Source organism: Poecilia formosa, unplaced genomic scaffold (genome assembly GCF_000485575.1).
Source record: "Poecilia formosa unplaced genomic scaffold, Poecilia_formosa-5.1.2 Scaffold8, whole genome shotgun sequence".
In the NCBI taxonomy this organism is placed as follows: Eukaryota; Metazoa; Chordata; class Actinopteri; order Cyprinodontiformes; family Poeciliidae; genus Poecilia; species Poecilia formosa.
In genome coordinates this window covers 3,262,322-3,280,801 of record NW_006799947.1, presented here as the reverse complement: position 1 = coordinate 3,280,801, position 18,480 = coordinate 3,262,322, and the positions used below count along the sequence as shown (strand labels likewise).

Below are 18,480 nucleotides of genomic sequence, written 5' to 3'. Positions count from 1 at the left end.
TCAAAGAGTTCTGCAATTTCAAATAATTAATAATCCCATGTATTCTTAAATGGTTCACAGAGTCCAAGGCATCGTAGACCTAACACCATAAACGGTGGGAATGAGGTGCTTATATTTTATTTATTTTATTTGCACCTCTCCATCCATCTTTTCATTCATGTATCCTATCCCTCTCATCCATATTGGATAGGAAAGTTTCTTTTTTCTCATTTGTTAGAATGGGATAAAAAGCAGAGAGATTGAGTCGATAATGACTAGAGCACTTTCTTGCTAAAGAGCTTTTTCGATGTTTTCTAATTAGTTTGCAGTAGCTATCTGGGCCGTGTGGTAAATAGGGAATCTGTCCTCGCTGTGTTGAGGGGACTCATCTCACATGGAATCGACTGTTTTCAAAAGGTTATGAGCAGACAATGTGCTCATTGATCAAAGACAGACTGAAGCAGGCAGACGGAGGAATTAGTCACCTCCTCTGTCTCAGCCTTGGGTTAGGTGTTTCTCTGTTTGTGTGCTCAGGGAAAAGCTGCTCAGTTTCATTCAGACTATCACCGATGCCGAGATGTTTCTGCGAGAAAGCAGAAAAATAAACCCTCAGAAGTGGCAGCAGGTGATTCTGGTAGTGCTGAGTCTGAGTGAGTGGTGGCTGGTGTTGGGTGGGCTCTTTCACCCAACACCTCAGCTGTAAATCAGGATGCGGTTCCCTGCAGGTGTTGTGAAGGTTCCCACACATTTAGAGCACAGAAGTGGTTGGTCATGATTCGCACTTTGCAGCATGATGTTACTTCATGTGTTCTGCTCTGTTATGTAACGGCTGAGCTGCAACTGTCAGCGCTGGTGAGTCACCAGGGTTTTAATAAAAACTGACAGGAGGAGGAAAATGGAGAGAAAACTTGCTGTTTTAAAAACACACTTCACAGCCTTTGCTGTATATTTGTTTGCTTGTTGCTAATACAGCTGCTGCATGGTCAGTCTGATTGTTTCCCATGTTTTTCAGGATTCGATAAACGCTCTGGTCCTGGATTTGGACTACCCGGCACTACGAAAGAACAAAAACATTGAGACCTTCTTAAACAGATGCGAGTAGTTTTATAATTCCTTAATTAAAAGCCTTGAACAAAACTTTATAAAGTGACTTGATCTTTATATTCTGTTAATTTTTATTCCAGATGAGAACATTATCAGGGAGCTTCAAAATCTTCAGATGAAGTCTGAAGACTTTGAAAAAGTTAAAATCATCGGGCGAGGGGCGTTTGGTGAAGTCCAGTTGGTGAGTATTGATCTGCTGAAGACATGAATAGCTTTATATTACCATAAACTGCTCTCTAAGCGGTGATGATGACCACAACGTGCCTTCATTGTGGCTTGTATTGAATGAAAACTCAAAATTCTGTTTGTTAGTGAGTTAGAATATTACATGACACTAATTAATATTCCTTTAGAAATGTCAACCTACTGAAATAGACTAAAGCTTGAATTCTGTCTATCGTGCTTTACATTCTGCAGCATTTAAATAAAACGCAAATTTAAATGAAGACGGTGTAGGAAGCCAAAGTTTAAGAGAATCTTTAATCCATCATCACTTTCCATTTCATCTCTGGATAATCTGAGGATTTCACAACAAACCACCTCCTATAACACTTACTTTTCTGCTTTGGACCTCAAAAATGTAATCAAGTGGAAAAAACAATGTACGCAATTAAAATATGAATAACAAATAAATACTTATGTGTAGTAATTGAATAAATGAATAAAAAGTTCTTTAGCTACTCATATTAGTGAATAAAAAATAGTAAGAGGGTGTGGAGTGTTTATCAATGAGGGAGCAGGGAACGAAGGAAGTGGAAGAATGTCAGGAGGAAGGGACGTCACATGTTATAAAACCGATCAGCTATCTTTCAGTGAATATCGAATGTTCTCCAACTTCAGAAAAGTCTTTGTGTAATTGAGCCACTGAGTGCTGGAAGGAGCTTTAATTGACTTCCAGCGAAGGAGCAGACGGCGTCTTGCCAGTAAGAAAATTAACGCTAAAATGTCTAATTGATTCGAGGTAAACCGGAAGTCCAATTACAGCAACATGTGGGGAATGAATAATGGTCATTGAAAGCATCTTTGAAATGATATCAAATAATTCTGCCATAAGTGAGCAAGTAGGAAACAAGAGTAAAACATATGGGTTAAGTTGCAAATTGAGCCATGGAGATTTGTCACAATTGTTTGTGGAATTGGAAAAGATTTGTGACAGTTGAGTTTTAGAGAAATGGACTCAGAACTGAACCCCAAACTGTGCAAGTGAACCCAAGGTCAGCCTTGACTTTAGTAACTGATGAGGAATCAAAAGACAAAAATGAATTACAAATTTTAGAGACGAGCAACTTTTGGAGCAAAACGATACGGCTCATCTGCACTCTCACATCGATTCCTTTGAGATCATATGTTATGCAGGACACACCAGCCACAGTGGGGATCTCCGGAGTTCAGACACTCTCCACAGGTCCTTTACTGCTCACAGTATTCAAGAGGAACCTGGGTAACCTGTCTGTCAGATCCGACATTGAGGAAGTTGTAGTCCAGAGAGAAGGCCATCCTTTCTGACCGAGATCGTCTCATACTGGTGCCCACAAAAGCCACACAGCTGGTTTCAGATTGTTTTTTATTGTGATTGTTCAGGTCCGACACAAACCGTCCCGGAAAGTTTACGCCATGAAGCTGCTGAGTAAGTTCGAGATGATCAAGCGCTCCGACTCGGCGTTCTTCTGGGAAGAGAGAGACATCATGGCCTTTGCAAACAGTCCCTGGGTTGTACAGGTGTGAAATATTCAACATTTTCACTTCCTTCTAAGAATGTCTGAAGCTCGTATGTTTGTGGATTTGATTACAGCAGTGTCTTCTGGATCTGTTTGACTATTTTCCTGTTTAGTTGTGCTGTGCCTTCCAAGACGAGCACTACCTCTACATGGTGATGGAGTACATGCCAGGAGGGGACCTGGTCAACCTCACCAGCACCTACGACGTTCCCGAGAAATGGGCCAAGTTCTACGCAGCAGAGGTGGTGATGGCTCTGGACTCAATCCACTCCATGGGATTCATCCACCGCGACATCAAGCCGGACAACATGCTGCTGGACCAACACGGACACCTGAAGCTGGCCGACTTCGGGACCTGCATGAAGATGGACTCTGTGAGTCGGCTCGTTGCAGTTCACTGACGGCACTTTCTGTTCCTCCAGCTGCATCAGTCCAAGGTCTTTGTAGCTCATCAGGATAATTATGCAGTGAAATCAAAACAAAAGTGGGTTTTGTTTTGCAAATATGCAAGCTGAAATTAACTGTGGCGGTTATTGTTAACCTCTGTGTTTTCGGTTTTGATTTGTACAATTTTTAAGTAAAAAAAATTAATAAAAAAAGCAAATTAGTCTCATGCAGTCCTGGTATGAATTGCGAATAGAAAAGATGAAACACTGCACAGTTGTCTTTAGGATGGGATGATTTGTGGATGATATTCCAAGCCACCTCTGTACATGGGGAAATTGTTCAGTATTTGCTATATTTCAGTAATTCAATGTAAAACGTAAACTCGTTCGTCACACATTTTAAACATTTACCTCTGTCAGTTTTGATTATTATTGGCTCACAATTAATACAACCCTAGAAATACAATTTCTCGGAAACATTTTTTATTTTATATCAGTCTGTTGAATATTGTTAGTATAGAGTATTTTCACTTACCACTTCTGCATGGATTATCCCTTTTTATTAGGGTACCTTTTTTTTTTACCACAATTTATCCTTCCACTCAACTTTATATTCGTGTCAACTTGGACGCAACATTGTCAACAACCAGCTTCTTTAGCAGTGACCTTTGGTGGCCAGTCCTCCTTGGAGAGGAAATCATTGGTACCCTCAGCAGATTCCCCCATGTCTTTGTAGACTGTAACAAAAAGTTTTCTGTATTAAATCTTTTTTTTTTTTTTTTTTTTACTGTTCCTGTGTAATATTCTAATTCATGAGAAAGTGATATTTGGTGTTCATTTATGTAACATCATAAGCAATAGAACTGATTATAAGTTAGGACTTAAAATACCGTTCTGTGTTTATTGTTTTAGTTGGTTGTTCCTACCTTAAACATTAAAATCAGAACGTTTCCACAAAAAAACAGAGAATCAAAACAACAAAAATACATGTCAGCTGTTGGATTCCCAGTTTGCGGATCTTACTCGGTTATTTTTGCTGCTGCAGACGGGGATGGTCCATTGCGACACAGCCGTCGGCACTCCGGACTACATCTCTCCAGAGGTGCTGAAGTCTCAGGGAGGAGATGGGTTTTACGGGAGGGAATGCGACTGGTGGTCCGTAGGCGTCTTCATTTTCGAGATGCTTGTGGGTGAGTGGCGCCTTTCATCGTCTCATTCATATCTTGAAAGGACGTGAAAGTGTTTGTGTTTCATCACCGCCTGCTGCCTTTCAGGCGACACTCCATTCTATGCCGACTCTTTGGTGGGAACGTACAGTAAGATCATGGACCACAAGAACTCCCTAAACTTTCCCGACGATGTGGACATCTCCAAAGATGCCAAGAGTATAATCTGTGCCTTCCTGACTGACAGGTGGGGAACAATCTTTTTTTTTGTCTTTTATGTAAAATTTATTCCAAGTTCATCACTAATACCAATGTTTTTGTTTTGTTTTTGTTTTTTTTTTAGAGACGTACGGTTGGGCAGAAACGGAGTGGAGGAAATCAAACGGCACCCGTTCTTCAAGAACGACCTGTGGACGTTTGACACCATCAGGGACAGTACGAGTTTCAAGCTTTGCTCTCCTCTCACTTTCGTTTCCAGAAGTTTTAATTTTTCCCCCACCCCCTTTTTTCTGACCAGCTGTCGCCCCGGTGGTCCCAGAGCTGAGCAGCGACATAGACACCAGTAATTTTGACGAGATCGAAGACGACAAAGGCGATGTCGAAACATTCCCCACACCTAAGGCTTTTGTCGGAAATCAGCTACCGTTTGTTGGCTTCACCTACTTCAAAGAGGACCAGTAAATCCTCCTCGTTCTCTCTGATTGTCTCTAATTGTTTTAGAAACTGGCCTCCTACTTTAACCACATGTGATTTTTGGTTCTTTTTTCCCTTTTAGGTTGTTAAATTCTGCCAACAATTCCTCAGTGGCACACGATAACGCCAAAGGAGAGGTAAATACTGATAAATGCACAGTGATGTTAACAGTGGTAAAGGATTTTAAATCATGTGCGTTTTCTAAAAGTCTTAAGATGAACTAAACAAAACTGCATTTACTTTTCAAGACAAATGGAAGAATCTTGAAAAGAACAGAAGGTGTTTTTAATTTTTGATACATAAATAAGTATTTAATACTTTATAATTTATTAGTTTATTGTTTGAGATGCTGTGAGACCCACATAATTCAAATGCAAGCCAAAAATTATAGTATATTTTCTTATTATTATGACTATATTAAACAGGTGTAACTTGGTTAAAATAGAATATTCTCAAAATTAGATCACTAGAGTCAGAAAGACAAATCTTAACCCTTTAACTCTGACGCTTTGGGTTAAAGTGTTTTCCTGTATTTCCTGGAATGCAGACACTGTAAAGAATAAACTTTTTCTTTTTGTGGTTAAAATACATTTTCCTGGACTGGTCAAGGATGTCATATCAAACTTTATATCCATAATAGTGGATTAAAAAAAAAAAAAACCTCATTGCTTTTATCCTCCCTCATATTTCTGAGGTCCTGTCAGTACCCAGAGTTCTCTAGTAACTGCACAGATTTCAGTCATGACTGGTTTTACTGATTAGCTTTCTAATCCCACATATGCAGCTCTAAACAGCGGACAGTCCTCTGGGGATCAAAGTGCAGCCTTTATCTCGAACGTTTGAGTGCATTTCCATTTGGTGTTGTAAAAATGTTACATGGGCATTTGAAGGAAGCCATGACTACAATGAGCAGTTTATTAGAAGGTTTTATTGGTGTACCTCTGCAGGTAATAGGACTGCTTTGACCTTTCATTAATGCAGCCTTTTACAAGAGGTAAATGACGAACATGAGAAGAAAAATCCACTTTATCAACTGTTTTTTTTCCCTTCATAAAGTTAACCACCTCTATGCCAAACACACGTGGATTTTATTAAATTTTTTTGCAGGAAAGGTCAAACCCAAAAGCTTCATCTGATCAAAGCACAGTTCCAGTCAAAGCCGTTGCATCATTTAGCTTACTTCCTCTTTTTTTAGATTTGTGATGGTAAGGGAGACAATGCTTGTTCCTGGCTTTTCACCCAAACAATCAGTTTGCATGTAAATAGTATCTAATGGTTGCCATGGAGATTTGGTGACTCAAAGGCCCACCTCTTCCCTCCATTTCTCCAGTTGTGAGTTTTAGAAGTTGTTTTGTCTGACCTCTTCGAATTTTATTTATTGCTCATTGTTAACTGTAAATATAGTTGATGTTTTTGGATTAGGAACATCATTATAGAGATTATTTAGTTAGTTTTAGTCCTGATCAGTGTAGATTAAAATAAAGTGTTTTCTAAGTTATTGGACCAATGTCACTGTCACAGCCTAAATCCCCTAAGCGCTTGTTTTGTTTTTGTTTTTGTTGCGATTCAGGAAGTTGTCTCTTGTCATGTTGGTCTATCTGTAAGACAGTTTAACAAGAATCTAAATATTTCTTCTAGAATATACAGATATTTCTGCAGATGATAAGCAAAATGGCAAAATAGGCTGTTGTGCTTTTTGTAAATAGGCACCAACGGAAACAAGAAAAGGACTCGATCCAAGATGGAGCCTTGGGGTATCCAACAGTTGCGCAGTGCAGTAGCACATCTCTAGATGAAAGATGACAAGAAAAAAAGTTTATTAAAGGATGTACCTTTCTTGCCAACACGTTGCTCTAAATTTCAGATGAGGAAGTCGCAGTTTACCATTTTTAGGTTGTTTGCAGGTTTAAAAAAAAACAAAAAAAACAACAACTGGGAAACCTTAGTGTGTACAGGTGTGTTATTGGTGAGTTTGGTATTTGCGGGCATGTCATCCTTGCAAACTCCAAAATGTTCTCTGCTGTTCACATCTCCAGACAGACATTGGCTCCAGGCGTTGCTCAAATGAAGCTCTAAAACGATCTTCCTCTAATCGCTTGTTGATGTTTTCTGTTTTCAGTCGGCTGCGCTTCAGAAGAAACTTCACCATCTGGAGCTTCAGATGAATAAAGATAAACATGTCAAAGATGAACTAGAGAACAAATGCAGGTGCAAGATCAGCAAATGCAAATATGTCGCCACTGTGGTGTGCAAACTGCTGAAACCTTGACTCATGTTTTATCCATGTATTTCTCTGCAGAGCTGCAACCGTCCGCTTAGAAAAAATAACCAAAGAACTTGAGGAAGAGGTGCGTGTCTGGAATCAAAGGATTTATATGATGTTTTAGATCAGAATCGAAGAGATCCCAGCTTTCTTTCCTTTTCTGATTGACTTTTAGGTGAGCAGCAGAAAGAGCCTGGAATCAAATCTGAGGCAGCTGGAGCGAGAGAAGGCCCTGCTGCAGCACAAAAGTCTGGAGAGCCACCGGAAGGCCGAGAACGAGGCCGACAGGAAGCGCTGCCTGGAGAACGAAGGTACAAGACTCTCTTTGCAGATCCGGGTTCTGACAGCAGTGTTATGAAATCACTTGCATACTAATCATTCCTGTTTTCACTCCTTAATCTGCTCCTTGTTGCTGCTGAGTGAAAAACAAAGCGATCGTTACCATTGATAGATGCAAATGAATTAGAAGATGAGGTGTGCAATGCTGCCCCCACCTGGTCAAATTATAAAAGTGTTTCCTAAACGCTAAAACACGAAGACCCCTTTTGTTTTGTGTCTTTTTCTGGTTTGCATATTTACAGTTTTTGCACTGATGACTGCAGCTTAACTTGTCCGTGCTTCACTTTTGTTTTTGTGCAGTCAACAGCCTTCGAGACCAGCTGGACGACATGAAGAAAAGAAATCAAAACTCGCATATTTCCAACGAGAAGAACCTTCACCTGCAGAAACAGGTTTTTTTCCCCCAACTTTATTAATTTACTTTTGTAATCTTCTTTTAGCATGGTGAAGCTGATGAGCATCTTTGCAGACCGACTATAATTTTTGCTACACATATTTAGATATATACTTGATCGATGCAACAATTTTCCTTGCAGAAACATCTGTTTAAAGCTTAAAACTGTCGTTTGAAGAAATCTGCTACAAGATCACTGAGAATGCTTTGTGAGCATCCAGACTCGCCTCAAGTGTAATAAAATAGCAGGAAGACATGAATGCACTTCCACATTGATACAACCTTTAAAACCAAAGCTGTAAACTACATGCTTTCTCAGCTGCATTCATTCCACATTGGGTCCATTCTTCATCTTCTGACCATTTCATTCTGGAGCACCTGTAGGTCAAAGTTATTTTCTCTCCAGCCAAAAACAACCTGCTGCTAATGAGATCCAACAGAGCATCTACGTTGTTTTCAAATAATTCTCCAACTCGTCCACAGTTAATAAAGTAGCATTTTAAAACATGCAAATTCACAAAGCAATGTAATTATCCAGTGGGGTATTTTTTTGGCATAATTTGCACATGCTTTCTGCAGCTTACTTTTGCACCACATTCACCACACATATTCAGTTAAATGAAAGCAGATTCAAACATGTCCATTAAATCGAGCAGATGGGAACGATCCACATCTGTTTGTTGGGTGCAGTCGCCGTTTTACAAACTCAGCAGATGTGGAAATAATTAGAGATAAAAATAGTTCCATTCGGACAACACCAAAGTCCTCAGAAGATCAGGGAACCTTCAGGAGACATTTATAAAAATAATTGACGTGAACATTTTTAAAGTGCCGCTTCTGGTTGTAAAATATGAAGGAATTATATTAATCCCTTTAAAAAAACGAAATTGAAACATGAAAATGTGTTGACTTATAGTTCAAAATGTTTGTTTACAAAGTTATTATATAGCATTATACATGCTTCATCCATTATTTGTGGCTCTTGACCACGATTATATTAGGTTTTAATGTTTATTTTTTGTTTATGATAAGGAAAAGTCTTTAATTCCTGCTGGCTCTGTTCTCACAACCTAAGAAAAAAATGACTAAGGAGTTGACATTTTAAAAAGAGCAACTTTACTCAATTATTTTCTGCTGAAAGTTTTGTGCGCTCTCAAAACATCCCTAAGCTACATATTATATAAATTAGGGTGACGGTAAATTAAATGAATACTTTTTTTTCACCAGATTTTAAACATTTGGTAAAAGCTGACGCTGACGTCTTTCGGTTTATTTGCCCGTTCTCTTTTCACTCGTTAAAACCTCGTAACGGATGATTTCGCAGCTGGAAGAAGCCAACACGCTGCTGCGGGCCGAGACAGAAGCGGCGACGAGGCTCCGCAAAGCTCAGACGGAGAGCAGCAAGCAGCTGCAGCAGCTGGAGGCCAACGTGCGCGAGCTGCAGGATAAATGCTGCCTGCTGGAGCGCAGCAAGCTGAGCCTGGAGAAGGAGTGCATCAGCCTGCAGGCGGCGCTGGAGTCAGAGAGGCGGGAGCACAGCCAAGGCTCAGAGACCATCACTGACCTGATGGGTAGGGGAAACACAAACGCAGCACTTCCTGAAAGGCTGCTGGTAGACTTCCATACTTATTGTTCCCCCATGAATTTGGCAGTGCAGCAACACTTAGTATTTATCTGGATGCCGTACTTCAGGTTTTGTGAAGGACTTTGGGTGCCTTTTCTATAATTTTCAGATGGTTTTTCTGTGAAATAGCGCCCTCTGACAGTTTAGTTTGCACGTTGCAGGACGTATTTCTGGGCTGGAGGAAGAAGCTCGCCAGCAGAGACAGGCTCTGGCCAAAGCTGAGACTGAGAAGAGGCAGCTTCAGGAGAAATACACTGACCAGGAGAAGGTATACAAAATTCATCTCTCCACTACTTTAAATATGAGCATTACAAAGTCTTAGAAAGTTTTTGCTTTTGCGTTTCCCTCTGTAAATCTGTTTTGTTGGAGTCGCCGCGTCTTTCTGCTCGCTTTTCTGTCAGACGGATATATTTTCCTGTTGCCGTTTTGTGGTTTGTGTCTCCTTTCAAATCAGAACGCCTTCTGCCTGTTTTTCTTTGTGCAGGAGATGAGCAACAAAGAGATAGAGCTGACCTACAAACTAAAGGTTCTGCAGCAAGAGCTGGAGCAGGAGGAGGCCTCGCATAAAGCCACCAGAGGTCTGCTGGCAGACAAGAGCAAGATTAAAGTGACCATCGAGGGCGCCAAGTCCGAGTCCATGAAGGGTAAGGTCTGCTTTACACGGTCAGTCGGATCTTAAAGCAACGCTTGAGGCTTTTTCCTGGACGCTCAAATCAGATCAAACCAAGCTGTTTCAGAAAAGGCAGATTTATGATTCTGAGATACTTGATCTTTATTTGCAACACGGTCCAACAAAAGAGAAAGTTGGATGAAATTAAGTGCAAGTAAAGATGGAAATCTAATACAACGTAAGCAAAAATGAAATTCTGGGCAAGAATCCATAACTGGGATTCAGGGCAGAATNGGAGGGAGCAGGAAGAGTGAGATAAGGAGTGAGAAAGATGAGGAAACCATATCAAAGGAAGTGAGTTAGATTTAAAGAGGGTTGTGCCACAAAGCCAGAGTATTCACAGCGCAGGGTCAAATTTGGTCCAGTTTGATTCAACGCTTAAACAGCAGCCGTTCAGGAATGCACAGCTGCCAGAGGTTGATAGATGGCTTCCTTATTGTTACACAATGCACCGATTAGAGACCAACATCATTCTTCTTTAATAGCGTCCCCATGTTACCCGAGCTCCAGCTTCAGTTATAAAAACTGTTTTCAGAAACTAAACTTCAGTCGGTCCCGGTGATTTTTACCTGAAGGCTGAACATTTTGAAGCTGGTGCTGCTTTTCTGCTTTTACACTGAAAATTGGAACTACAGCTGCTCTAAATAGGAGTTCCTGTGGTGATTTACTGATTGCTGATTGTCCAGTCAATAATGACCACAACCTAACCAGTCTATTTAAAGCGCATGCCTGAAGATTTGAAGTTACTTTTACAATTCAGTTATTCTACTTTCTAAAATGAAAATAATAAAACCTTTGTTCCCCTTGTGGCATAGAATAAACTTTTTCTCCTTCCGTGATTTTGCGAAAGGTTGTCTCTGCATTTATTTTCTTAAACTACTGACAAAGTTTCTGTACTTCAACTACTGAAATACAGTCAGAATCAGAAACATCAGGAATACTTTTTGGATCTTTCTCCCTTTATTTTTAATTTAAAAATAAAAAGCTAATTAAAGTGACTGGCAAGCAAATTAAAGCACTGAGAAAAATCTGAATTTTTCTGAAGCTACGTTTTAAATAAAAACTCACCAAACTACGATGCATGGGGGATTAAAAAGTGTATGGTTATATTCAGAAACAATATTGTTACTGATGGACTGCTGTAAATACTTCAAACATCAGTTTTGGCTGCAGTGCAACACTTATTGGTCGTCTTCATTAACATTTCTCAATTATCTTCAGCTCGATGCTGTCTGGAGAAGAAATTCTGTGTAGGTTAGGTCGTATATTTTGGATCATTGATCTGCTTTAAGACGCAATGAAAGCTCATCTTCAGTTTAATCAAAGAGTTCTGCAATTTCAAATAATTAATAATCCCATGTATTCTTAAATGGTTCATAGAGTCCAAGGCATCGTAGACCTAACACCATAAACGGTGGGAATGAGGTGCTTATTTTTTTATTTATTTTATTTCCACCTCTCCATCCATCTTTTCATTCATGTATCCTATCCCTCTCATCCATATTGGATAGGAAAGTTTCTTTCTTCTCATTTGTTAGAATGGGATAAAAAGCAGAGAGATTGAGTCGATAATGACTAGAGCACTTTCTTGCTAAAGAGCTTTTTCGATGTTTTCTAATTAGTTTGCAGTAGCTATCTGGGCCGTGTGGTAAATAGGGAATCTGTCCTCGCTGTGTTGAGGGGACTCATCTCACATGGAATCGACTGTTTTCAAAAGGTTATGAGCAGACAATGTGCTCATTGATCAAAGACAGACTGAAGCAGGCAGACGGAGGAATTAGTCACCTCCTCTGTCTCAGCCTTGGGTTAGGTGTTTCTCTGTTTGTGTGCTCAGGGAAAAGCTGCTCAGTTTCATTCAGACTATCACCGATGCCGAGATGTTTCTGCGAGAAAGCAGAAAAATAAACCCTCAGAAGTGGCAGCAGGTGATTCTGGTAGTGCTGAGTCTGAGTGAGTGGTGGCTGGTGTTGGGTGGGCTCTTTCACCCAACACCTCAGCTGTAAATCAGGATGCGGTTCCCTGCAGGTGTTGTGAAGGTTCCCACACATTTAGAGCACAGAAGTGGTTGGTCATGATTCGCACTTTGCAGCATGATGTTACTTCATGTGTTCTGCTCTGTTATGTAACGGCTGAGCTGCAACTGTCAGCGCTGGTGAGTCACCAGGGTTTTAATAAAAACTGACAGGAGGAGGAAAATGGAGAGAAAACTTGCTGTTTTAAAAACACACTTCACAGCCTTTGCTGTATATTTGTTTGCTTGTTGCTAATACAGCTGCTGCATGGTCAGTCTGATTGTTTCCCATGTTTTTCAGGATTCGATAAACGCTCTGGTCCTGGATTTGGACTACCCGGCACTACGAAAGAACAAAAACATTGAGACCTTCTTAAACAGATGCGAGTAGTTTTATAATTCCTTAATTAAAAGCCTTGAACAAAACTTTATAAAGTGACTTGATCTTTATATTCTGTTAATTTTTATTCCAGATGAGAACATTATCAGGGAGCTTCAAAATCTTCAGATGAAGTCTGAAGACTTTGAAAAAGTTAAAATCATCGGGCGAGGGGCGTTTGGTGAAGTCCAGTTGGTGAGTATTGATCTGCTGAAGACATGAATAGCTTTATATTACCATAAACTGCTCTCTAAGCGGTGATGATGACCACAACGTGCCTTCATTGTGGCTTGTATTGAATGAAAACTCAAAATTCTGTTTGTTAGTGAGTTAGAATATTACATGACACTAATTAATATTCCTTTAGAAATGTCAACCTACTGAAATAGACAAAAGCTTGAATTCTGTCTATCGTGCTTTACATTCTGCAGCATTTAAATAAAACGCAAATTTAAATGAAGACGGTGTAGGAAGCCAAAGTTTAAGAGAATCTTTAATCCATCATCACTTTCCATTTCATCTCTGGATAATCTGAGGATTTCACAACAAACCACCTCCTATAACACTTACTTTTCTGCTTTGGACCTCAAAAATGTAATCAAGTGGAAAAAACAATGTACGCAATTAAAATATGAATAACAAATAAATACTTATGTGTAGTAATTGAATAAATGAATAAAAAGTTCTTTAGCTACTCATATTAGTGAATAAAAAATAGTAAGAGGGTGTGGAGTGTTTATCAATGAGGGAGCAGGGAACGAAGGAAGTGGAAGAATGTCAGGAGGAAGGGACGTCACATGTTATAAAACCGATCAGCTATCTTTCAGTGAATATCGAATGTTCTCCAACTTCAGAAAAGTCTTTGTGTAATTGAGCCACTGAGTGCTGGAAGGAGCTTTAATTGACTTCCAGCGAAGGAGCAGACGGCGTCTTGCCAGTAAGAAAATTAACGCTAAAATGTCTAATTGATTCGAGGTAAACCGGAAGTCCAATTACAGCAACATGTGGGGAATGAATAATGGTCATTGAAAGCATCTTTGAAATGATATCAAATAATTCTGCCATAAGTGAGCAAGTAGGAAACAAGAGTAAAACATATGGGTTAAGTTGCAAATTGAGCCATGGAGATTTGTCACAATTGTTTGTGGAATTGGAAAAGATTTGTGACAGTTGAGTTTTAGAGAAATGGACTCAGAACTGAACCCCAAACTGTGCAAGTGAACCCAAGGTCAGCCTTGACTTTAGTAACTGATGAGGAATCAAAAGACAAAAATGAATTACAAATTTTAGAGACGAGCAACTTTTGGAGCAAAACGATACGGCTCATCTGCACTCTCACATCGATTCCTTTGAGATCATATGTTATGCAGGACACACCAGCCACAGTGGGGATCTCCGGAGTTCAGACACTCTCCACAGGTCCTTTACTGCTCACAGTATTCAAGAGGAACCTGGGTAACCTGTCTGTCAGATCCGACATTGAGGAAGTTGTAGTCCAGAGAGAAGGCCATCCTTTCTGACCGAGATCGTCTCATACTGGTGCCCACAAAAGCCACACAGCTGGTTTCAGATTGTTTTTTATTGTGATTGTTCAGGTCCGACACAAACCGTCCCGGAAAGTTTACGCCATGAAGCTGCTGAGTAAGTTCGAGATGATCAAGCGCTCCGACTCGGCGTTCTTCTGGGAAGAGAGAGACATCATGGCCTTTGCAAACAGTCCCTGGGTTGTACAGGTGTGAAATATTCAACATTTTCACTTCCTTCTAAGAATGTCTGAAGCTCGTATGTTTGTGGATTTGATTACAGCAGTGTCTTCTGGATCTGTTTGACTATTTTCCTGTTTAGTTGTGCTGTGCCTTCCAAGACGAGCACTACCTCTACATGGTGATGGAGTACATGCCAGGAGGGGACCTGGTCAACCTCACCAGCACCTACGACGTTCCCGAGAAATGGGCCAAGTTCTACGCAGCAGAGGTGGTGATGGCTCTGGACTCAATCCACTCCATGGGATTCATCCACCGCGACATCAAGCCGGACAACATGCTGCTGGACCAACACGGACACCTGAAGCTGGCCGACTTCGGGACCTGCATGAAGATGGACTCTGTGAGTCGGCTCGTTGCAGTTCACTGACGGCACTTTCTGTTCCTCCAGCTGCATCAGTCCAAGGTCTTTGTAGCTCATCAGGATAATTATGCAGTGAAATCAAAACAAAAGTGGGTTTTGTTTTGCAAATATGCAAGCTGAAATTAACTGTGGCGGTTATTGTTAACCTCTGTGTTTTCGGTTTTGATTTGTACAATTTTTAAGTAAAAAAAATTAATAAAAAAAGCAAATTAGTCTCATGCAGTCCTGGTATGAATTGCGAATAGAAAAGATGAAACACTGTACAGTTGTCTTTAGGATGGGATGATTTATGGATGATATTCCAAGCCACCTCTATACATGGGGAAATTGTTCAGTATTTGCTATATTTCAGTAATTCAATGTAAAACGTAAACTCGTTCGTCACACATTTTAAACATTTACCTCTGTCAGTTTTGATTATTATTGGCTCACAATTAATACAACCCTAGAAATACAATTTCTCGGAAACATTTTTTATTTTATATCAGTCTGTTGAATATTGTTAGTATAGAGTATTTTCACTTACCACTTCTGCATGGATTATCCCTTTTTATTAGGGTACCTTTTTTTTTTACCACAATTTATCCTTCCACTCAACTTTATATTCGTGTCAACTTGGACGCAACATTGTCAACAACCAGCTTCTTTAGCAGTGACCTTTGGTGGCCAGTCCTCCTTGGAGAGGAAATCATTGGTACCCTCAGCAGATTCCCCCATGTCTTTGTAGACTGTAACAAAAAGTTTTCTGTATTAAATCTTTTTTTTTTTTTTTTTTTTACTGTTCCTGTGTAATATTCTAATTCATGAGAAAGTGATATTTGGTGTTCATTTATGTAACATCATAAGCAATAGAACTGATTATAAGTTAGGACTTAAAATACCGTTCTGTGTTTATTGTTTTAGTTGGTTGTTCCTACCTTAAACATTAAAATCAGAACGTTTCCACAAAAAAACAGAGAATCAAAACAACAAAAATACATGTCAGCTGTTGGATTCCCAGTTTGCGGATCTTACTCGGTTATTTTTGCTGCTGCAGACGGGGATGGTCCATTGCGACACAGCCGTCGGCACTCCGGACTACATCTCTCCAGAGGTGCTGAAGTCTCAGGGAGGAGATGGGTTTTACGGGAGGGAATGCGACTGGTGGTCCGTAGGCGTCTTCATTTTCGAGATGCTTGTGGGTGAGTGGCGCCTTTCATCGTCTCATTCATATCTTGAAAGGACGTGAAAGTGTTTGTGTTTCATCACCGCCTGCTGCCTTTCAGGCGACACTCCATTCTATGCCGACTCTTTGGTGGGAACGTACAGTAAGATCATGGACCACAAGAACTCCCTAAACTTTCCCGACGATGTGGACATCTCCAAAGATGCCAAGAGTATAATCTGTGCCTTCCTGACTGACAGGTGGGGAACAATCTTTTTTTTTGTCTTTTATGTAAAATTTATTCCAAGTTCATCACTAATACCAATGTTTTTGTTTTGTTTTTGTTTTTTTTTTAGAGACGTACGGTTGGGCAGAAACGGAGTGGAGGAAATCAAACGGCACCCGTTCTTCAAGAACGACCTGTGGACGTTTGACACCATCAGGGACAGTACGAGTTTCAAGCTTTGCTCTCCTCTCACTTTCGTTTCCAGAAGTTTTAATTTTTCCCCCACCCCCTTTTTTCTGACCAGCTGTCGCCCCGGTGGTCCCAGAGCTGAGCAGCGACATAGACACCAGTAATTTTGACGAGATCGAAGACGACAAAGGCGATGTCGAAACATTCCCCACACCTAAGGCTTTTGTCGGAAATCAGCTACCGTTTGTTGGCTTCACCTACTTCAAAGAGGACCAGTAAATCCTCCTCGTTCTCTCTGATTGTCTCTAATTGTTTTAGAAACTGGCCTCCTACTTTAACCACATGTGATTTTTGGTTCTTTTTTCCCTTTTAGGTTGTTAAATTCTGCCAACAATTCCTCAGTGGCACACGATAACGCCAAAGGAGAGGTAAATACTGATAAATGCACAGTGATGTTAACAGTGGTAAAGGATTTTAAATCATGTGCGTTTTCTAAAAGTCTTAAGATGAACTAAACAAAACTGCATTTACTTTTCAAGACAAATGGAAGAATCTTGAAAAGAACAGAAGGTGTTTTTAATTTTTGATACATAAATAAGTATTTAATACTTTATAATTTATTAGTTTATTGTTTGAGATGCTGTGAGACCCACATAATTCAAATGCAAGCCAAAAATTATAGTATATTTTCTTATTATTATGACTATATTAAACAGGTGTAACTTGGTTAAAATAGAATATTCTCAAAATTAGATCACTAGAGTCAGAAAGACAAATCTTAACCCTTTAACTCTGACGCTTTGGGTTAAAGTGTTTTCCTGTATTTCCTGGAATGCAGACACTGTAAAGAATAAACTTTTTCTTTTTGTGGTTAAAATACATTTTCCTGGACTGGTCAAGGATGTCATATCAAACTTTATATCCATAATAGTGGATTAAAAAAAAAAAAAACCTCATTGCTTTTATCCTCCCTCATATTTCTGAGGTCCTGTCAGTACCCAGAGTTCTCTAGTAACTGCACAGATTTCAGTCATGACTGGTTTTACTGATTAGCTTTCTAATCCCACATATGCAGCTCTAAACAGCGGACAGTCCTCTGGGGATCAAAGTGCAGCCTTTATCTCGAACGTTTGAGTGCATTTCCATTTGGTGTTGTAAAAATGTTACATGGGCATTTGAAGGAAGCCATGACTACAATGAGCAGTTTATTAGAAGGTTTTATTGGTGTACCTCTGCAGGTAATAGGACTGCTTTGACCTTTCATTAATGCAGCCTTTTACAAGAGGTAAATGACGAACATGAGAAGAAAAATCCACTTTATCAACTGTTTTTTTTCCCTTCATAAAGTTAACCACCTCTATGCCAAACACACGTGGATTTTATTAAATTTTTTTGCAGGAAAGGTCAAACCCAAAAGCTTCATCTGATCAAAGCACAGTTCCAGTCAAAGCCGTTGCATCATTTAGCTTACTTCCTCTTTTTTTAGATTTGTGATGGTAAGGGAGACAATGCTTGTTCCTGGCTTTTCACCCAAACAATCAGTTTGCATGTAAATAGTATCTAATGGTTGCCATGGAGATTTGGTGACTCAAAGGCCCACCTCTTCCCTCCATTTCTCCAGTTGTGAGTTTTAGAAGTTGTTTTGTCTGACCTCTTCGAATTTTATTTATTGCTCATTGTTAACTGTAAATATAGTTGATGTTTTTGGATTAGGAACATCATTATAGAGATTATTTAGTTAGTTTTAGTCCTGATCAGTGTAGATTAAAATAAAGTGTTTTCTAAGTTATTGGACCAATGTCACTGTCACAGCCTAAATCCCCTAAGCGCTTGTTTTGTTTTTGTTTTTGTTGCGATTCAGGAAGTTGTCTCTTGTCATGTTGGTCTATCTGTAAGACAGTTTAACAAGAATCTAAATATTTCTTCTAGAATATACAGATATTTCTGCAGATGATAAGCAAAATGGCAAAATAGGCTGTTGTGCTTTTTGTAAATAGGCACCAACGGAAACAAGAAAAGGACTCGATCCAAGATGGAGCCTTGGGGTATCCAACAGTTGCGCAGTGCA

The 18,480-nt window shown here is 39.7% G+C and overlaps 1 protein-coding gene across 1 annotated transcript in view; it reads left to right on the top strand.

Annotated features, from left to right (window-relative positions):
• LOC103155428 (rho-associated protein kinase 2-like) overlaps positions 1-18,480 on the top strand; it is a 47,405-nt gene that overhangs the window by 16,086 nt on the left and 12,839 nt on the right. Inside the window, exons 2-26 of the mRNA XM_016663244.1 lie at positions 992-1,073; positions 1,164-1,264; positions 2,665-2,802; positions 2,915-3,175; positions 4,233-4,377; positions 4,462-4,600; positions 4,697-4,788; positions 4,871-5,030; positions 5,129-5,183; positions 7,166-7,254; positions 7,346-7,394; positions 7,485-7,620; positions 7,949-8,040; positions 9,367-9,613; positions 9,828-9,934; positions 10,151-10,329; positions 12,609-12,730; positions 12,821-12,921; positions 14,322-14,459; positions 14,572-14,832; positions 15,890-16,034; positions 16,119-16,257; positions 16,354-16,445; positions 16,528-16,687; positions 16,786-16,840. Of these exons, the coding sequence (XP_016518730.1) occupies positions 992-1,073; positions 1,164-1,264; positions 2,665-2,802; positions 2,915-3,175; positions 4,233-4,377; positions 4,462-4,600; positions 4,697-4,788; positions 4,871-5,030; positions 5,129-5,183; positions 7,166-7,254; positions 7,346-7,394; positions 7,485-7,620; positions 7,949-8,040; positions 9,367-9,613; positions 9,828-9,934; positions 10,151-10,329; positions 12,609-12,730; positions 12,821-12,921; positions 14,322-14,459; positions 14,572-14,832; positions 15,890-16,034; positions 16,119-16,257; positions 16,354-16,445; positions 16,528-16,687; positions 16,786-16,840 (3,285 nt within the window). The remainder of the gene's footprint in view (positions 1-991; positions 1,074-1,163; positions 1,265-2,664; positions 2,803-2,914; positions 3,176-4,232; positions 4,378-4,461; positions 4,601-4,696; positions 4,789-4,870; positions 5,031-5,128; positions 5,184-7,165; positions 7,255-7,345; positions 7,395-7,484; positions 7,621-7,948; positions 8,041-9,366; positions 9,614-9,827; positions 9,935-10,150; positions 10,330-12,608; positions 12,731-12,820; positions 12,922-14,321; positions 14,460-14,571; positions 14,833-15,889; positions 16,035-16,118; positions 16,258-16,353; positions 16,446-16,527; positions 16,688-16,785; positions 16,841-18,480) is intronic.